The 6000-nt window shown below is 61.7% G+C and overlaps 1 protein-coding gene across 8 annotated transcripts in view; it reads left to right on the forward strand.

Annotated features, from left to right (window-relative positions):
• Nucleotides 1–5193, forward strand: part of PDE1B (phosphodiesterase 1B) — a 142152-nt gene extending 136959 nt beyond the window's left edge. For 7 of the 8 annotated variants that reach the window (XM_044995355.1, XM_044995362.1, XM_044995358.1 and 4 more), the window contains 3 exons: nt 975–1111; nt 1734–1852; nt 3331–5193. In XM_044995355.1, coding sequence (XP_044851290.1) covers nt 975–1111; nt 1734–1831 — 235 coding nt within the window. In that variant the 3' untranslated portion in view covers nt 1832–1852; nt 3331–5193. Of the gene's footprint in view, nt 1–974; nt 1112–1733; nt 1853–3327 lie in introns of all 8 variants that reach the window. The other variant, XM_044995356.1, reaches the window with a different exon arrangement.
• Nucleotides 5194–6000: the final 807 nt, after the last annotated feature.

Here is a 6000-nt window from a genome sequence, read left to right on the forward strand (position 1 = left end):
GTCCTGACTCAGCCCCCCCCTGCTCAAACGTACTAGAGCCCACTCCCCAAGAGCAGGGGATAGAACCCAGGAGTCCTTAGCCACAAGACTTATCAAGTGGCCAAAGACCATGGGGTTTGTCATGCTGGTGGCAGGTGCCCCTCTAGACACGTGGTGCCTGTGAACACCAGCACCATGAAGGGATAATTGAGCCTGGACAAGTTTTGCATGACAGTCACGTGGTTGTGTTTGCCAGTGCAGACCCCACAGCCACATGCAAATGCCACACCCCTGGGGTGTGGCTGGGACAGGTTTGCCCAGCTCCGGTTCCCAGCTGCCTCATGTGTGATCTGTGCTCGCCCCCTGCTGGCCATGTGCATAACAGCATCGGCCGAGGATGGGACAGGTCTGAGGGGAGTCAGTGGGGAGCGCCGAAGGAGGACGGAGCCGTCAGAGGGAGCAGGGGGTCCAACAGAGCTCAGTGCTGCCCCTTCACTGGGTCAGCGCCAGCAGAGCCTCCCTATTGGCAGCTGTTCCTGTCCTCAGGCCGGCAGCATGACTGCTCCCCATGCTCCTGCCATCCACTTCACACCCTCACGGAGCAGGCGCTCCCAGGAGGCTCTCAGTGGGCTCTCAGTGCAAGGGACTGGGTGCTGCGAGGCAGGGGTCAGGGGGTCTCGTCTCAGCTCTGCCCATCTGTGAACACTGGGCGGGTCACTTCACCTCCTAGGGTTCAGTTTCTCCTCTGTGCCAGGAGGGCAATGCCGATGCTGTGGGGTGCCCAGGGAGCAGGTGCATCCAGGGTTATTTGTTACTCCAGCCGAGGGGCTGATTTGCTGAGCTGTTGGGTGCAGGCAGCTCCCAGGTCCATAGGCTGGAGTGGAGGAGATCAAGCCCTCAGTGTCCTCGCCCCAGCCCAGTCCCGACTGCAGGGCCTCCCAGCCTTGGTGTGGTTCCCACACTACACTGCGCTGTCCCCTCTGGTTTCCCTGCAGTTCCCAGTGGAAGCAGCCGTCCCTAGATGAGCATTCAGAGCTGGGCGACATCAACGCTGACATCACCAGCTTCCGCTCCACATGGACCAAATACATCCAGGAGAACAAGCAGAAGTGGAAGGAGCGAGCGGCCAGCGGTACGTACTGCCCAGGACCTGGGGCCCTTTGAGGAGAAACCCCCCCCCCCCCCATATCTGAGAAACTCTCAGGGTGATCTCACTGTGCCCTCCGCGCCCTCCAGACCGAGTCATCCCTCCTCGCCGGTCCCAGCAAGGGGCAGTGGTGGCACAGGAGGAAGGGCCTGGCGGTGTGAACCTCACCCCTGCACTGGGGGGTGAGGGAACCAGGTGGGCTCTGAGCAGTAGTTGTGGCTGTGGCAGCATAGCCCATAGGGCTGAGGGTCACAGGTGCTCCTGGGAGCAGGGCAGATGGGGGCCAGCGGAAGCTGTTCATCTAATTCCAAAACCAAACCAACGCTGGGAAGTGGAGTGAGGTGAAGAAAGGCCAGACACTCCAGCCCACGCAGGCTGCATGGCGGCCGAAAGGCAACCCCCTGGAGGCTGGGTCTGCGGCCCTGCATGAGACGAGTTGGCAGGTCTCAGCTCAGTCCGCATGCCTGCCTATTACAGGTGGTGAGAAGCAGCCCCCTCATGGCACCCTGCAGCGAGACCATGGAGCCAATGGGCCACATTCAGTAGCTCCATCCTGAGCCCGGTCTCATGAGCAAGCCCCAGTGCCCCACATGCCCTGTCTCCCCAGGGATCACTAACCAGACATCCATTGATGAGCTGTCACCGTGCGAGGAGGAGCCACGTGTGCCCGAAAACCAGCACAATCAGAACGGCGATGTGGAATAGCACAGTCTGCGAGGGAGAGAGGTGAGCACCGGTCACCACGAACCCGGCGTCAGTGCGGCTTGGCGCTGTGCCCTGGCACCGGTCACCACGAACCCGGCGTCAGTGCGGCCTGGCGCTGTGCCCTGGCACCGGTCACCACGAACCCGGCGGCAGTGCGGCCTGGCGCTGTGCCCTGGCACCGGTCACCATGAACCTGGCGTCAGTGCGGCCTGGTGCTGTGCCCTGGCACCGGTCACCGCGAACCCAGAGTCAGTGTGGTTTGGTGTTGTGCCCTGGCACTGGTCACCACGAACCCGGAGTCAGTGTGGTGTTGTTCCTTCATCTTGCTGCCTCTCACTGTGAACCCAGAGTCAGTGCAGCTTGGTGCCTTCCCCTGGCGCTGGTCACTGCAACGCTGGAGTCAGTGGCCTGGTGCCTTCGCCCTGCTGCCTGTCATTGCGAACCCAGAGTCAGTGCACCTTGGCGCAATAGGCCATCCCAGTCCTGCTTTGCCCCGGTGTAAATGGCACCCAAAGAGCTGAGCCTGGCAGGTTCAGAGCTCACCCGGTGATCCTGATGACTTTCCACCACTCCCTTCTCAGCGGATACATCAGAACCTGCAGCAGGGTCTGGCCCTTCCTGGCATGGTGCAGTTAGGGTTGTGGACATGGCAGTGCTGGCCCTCCCTGGGCTAGCCGGACTCCTACAGGAGCAAGACTCCCTCACCTCGCATGGACACAGACTCCTGGCCTGGGTGACAGAGCCTTTAGGGCAGCGATTCCAAATGGCCCCCGCTCCTGTAGTGACCACACGTTATTGCCCTCTCAGCTATTGCGGGCCCGGCTGTCAGATATATTTGGGGCGTCTCAGCCCAGATCCTGTGGCTGTCTCAACAGAGATGCCAAGCAAGGGTTGGGCTGGGGAGACCACACTCTCCTCTCAGCCCCAGCAGAGTTGTCCCTCTAGGGCGAGGCTGGAGCTTGCTGTGCTGCTGGGGTGTGAGTCTGCAGAGCTCCTACCCTCAGCCCCACTCTGGTACAGCCAGCTCTGACTTTGACTGGAGCAGCTCATCGCGGGGAGGTGGAGGGCAGTAGGATGCACTATCTTGCTCAGTGGGGGCTGTGCACCAAGACACTCTCTGGCTGGCACTATGCCAGGGGGTGCCCTGGCTCAGCAGGGCCCAGGGGAGGGAGAAGGTGAGACGTGCTGTCCTGCACAGAGGCAGCTGTGCACCCACATGCCCTCAGATTGGCACCATGTGGGGGCGCTCTGGGTCCCCGGGGCAGTGGGACGCCCTGTCCTGCACAGAGGTGGCCATGCACCGACATGCTCTGGGGTTGGCATTATGTGGGAGGCGCCCTGGCTTAGCAGGGCCCAGTGGAGGGGGACTGTGGGCCATGCTGTCCTGCAGAGAGGACACTCTAGGTTGGCACAATGCAGGGGTGCCCTGACTCAGCGGGGCCGGGCGGGAGGGCGGATCCCACTGTCAAGGCCTTGACTCTCCCGCTCTGACCCAGCAGGTCCCTTTTCCAACTGAATGATGCAGTTTAGTCCAAAGTCTTCGATGCCATCGAAATCAGCACCATCGCAGGAGGAGCCGCCCCAGGCCGGAGGGCGAGTGGGAACAACCATTGCCAAGATATAAAAATTAGTGTAAACCTTAGAGTCAAGGGAAATCCTGATGTCACCGAGCACATGGCCTGAACCCATCAAACCCTCCCTCACTGCCACGGTCCCGGAGCCCTGGCCTGGCCAGGCCAGTCACCCGCCCCCCAAGCCAGGTACTACAGGCCCCTGTTCCATCTGCCTTCCTGCCCCACCACTTCAGCTGGGGCTATAAGAGACGTCTCACTGCCCAGCCAGCAAACGCCCGGGGCTGCGGGGCCAGGGCTTTGCCTGTGTCTTTTTAAAGGATTTGTTCTCTGGATTCTCAATGAGTCAGACACTGGGATGATTGAGGAGTGGAGGCTTCAGGGTGATCCACGGGGCTGTGGGAGGAGTTTGGGGGAGAATGTGGGGGGGGGCAGACTGGTCACTTGGGGAATTGTGGGCTCCAGCAGTGCCCCCAGGGCGTGGCACAGCTGCTTACCTGCCCACTGGAGCCAGGATGGATGACCGCTACACAATACCTGTCTGGGGTGACGTCTACATCCCCCAAACTCAGAGCCCCAGGGCCTACCCTTAGCACAGAGCGTGGGCTGGGTCACCCCTCATACCCCCAGACAGACACACCCACTCCTCACAGGCCAGAATCTCTTCCCCGTCTGCAGTGGGGTCCCTGCAGAGAAGGGTCTGGCCTCCAGTGGCAAACCCTGCTGACTTGCAGCCCCAATATGTATCTACCCGGAGCCCAACCCCCTTTCCCAGGGCTCCCCTCCAATTTGATTGGGTCAGGGCCCACTCAGTTTCCCATGGGGATCCCAGGAGCTCCCTGGAGATGTCATGGGGCTGACAGTTACAGTGTGTTTGTTCTGTGTCACCTTGCACATGGGGCCTTGCAGCGTGACGGGCGGCTCCACTGGTCACAGGGCAGGGAGTGTACACTCTTTTGCCTGGATAAACACTTGCTAAACAGTAAAGGAGCCAGGTACATGCTCCACAATAAGGCCAGGTGAAGCCACGTCTCCCTGGCGTGCAGGATAATAAACGGAACTGAGACAAGGGCTTCCCAAGGTCTCGCCACCCCCGCACCGCTCCATGCTGTGTCTCTCCCTAGGCTGCGGAGCCAGACATGTCACTGCTCCCCAGTGCCCCTGAGCGACATGCGTGGAAGGATGGGCAGGGGCAGGTGCATTCACCCTCCACCCCGTGGGCTGGAATGACCATAACAGAGCAGAGTGTTCCTCTGATCCAGGTCCCGTGGCTGCAGGGGGGCTCCAGAGCAGGCCCCTTAGCACACCTGGCTGTTAACAGGACTTGGCTCCCAAGCGCAGGGTGGCCTGGAGCAAACTCCACGGCCCCACTCCCACCTTGCAGCACAGGGACGGTTTTTCTGGAAGGGGGCACGTTTGAACCCTGCGCTCTGGGCCTGCTCTGGTCACACATGCAATGACTGTGGCAGTCTCAGCTTACAACTGTTAACTCAGCTGAGTTGCTGTGGGTTGTGGTGCAGCAGGATTCAGCAAGCGCCACAGGAGCCAGCAGCTCTAAGGGCATTGGCAGAGCTGGGGGCGGGGGGCAGGATGAGAATAGCAGGAGCTGGGGGGCTGGGCGCCCTAGAGGGGCTAGAAAGGGAATGACGAATAGGTTGTGCTAGACTAGCATTGGCAGAGCTGTGTGTGGGGAGCCCAGGGCTCAGAGAGCAGGGAGTGCAGGTTGGGATTGAGGGGCACCGGTAGAGCAGTGACTGCGGAGCTCAGGGCTCAGATACCAGGGGGCTGCAGGCTGGGATTGAGGGGCACCGGTAGAGCAGTGACTGGGGAGCTCAGGGCTCAGATACCAGGGGGCTGCAGGCTGGGATTGAGGGGCACCGGTAGAGCAGTGACTGCGGAGCTCAGGGCTGAGATACCAGGGGGCTGCAGGCTGGGATTGAGGGGCACCGGTAGAGCAGTGACTGGGGAGCTCAGGGCTCAGATACCGGGGAGCTGCACGCTGGGATTGAGGGGCACCGGTAGAGCAGTGACTGCGGAGCTCAGGGCTCAGATACCGGGGGCTGCAGGCTGGGATTGAGGGGCACCGGTAGAGCAGTGACTGGGGAGCTCAGGGCTCAGATACCAGGGGGCTGCAGGCTGGGATTGAGGGGCACCGGTAGAGCAGTGACTGCGGAGCTCAGGGCTCAGATACCAGGGGGCTGCACGCTGGGATTGAGGGGCACCGGTAGAGCAGTGACTGCGGAGCTCAGGGCTCAGATACCGGGGGCTGCAGGCTGGGATTGAGGGGCACCGGTAGAGCAGTGACTGCGGAGCTCAGGGCTCAGATACCAGGGGGCTGCACGCTGGGATTGAGGGGCACCGGTAGAGCAGTGACTGGGGAGCTCAGGGCTCAGATACCAGGGGGCTGCAGGCTGGGATTGAGGGGCACCGGTAGAGCAGTGACTGGGGAGCTCAGGGCTCAGATACCAGGGGGCTGCAGGCTGGGATTGAGGGGCACCGGTAGAGCAGTGACTGGGGAGCTCAGGGCTCAGATACCAGGGGGCTGCAGGCTGGGACTGAGGGGCACCGGTAGAGCAGTGACTGGGGAGCTCAGGGCTC

The sequence above is a fragment of the Mauremys mutica genome, chromosome 20 (assembly GCF_020497125.1).
Source record: "Mauremys mutica isolate MM-2020 ecotype Southern chromosome 20, ASM2049712v1, whole genome shotgun sequence".
Classification (NCBI taxonomy): Eukaryota; Metazoa; Chordata; order Testudines; family Geoemydidae; genus Mauremys; species Mauremys mutica.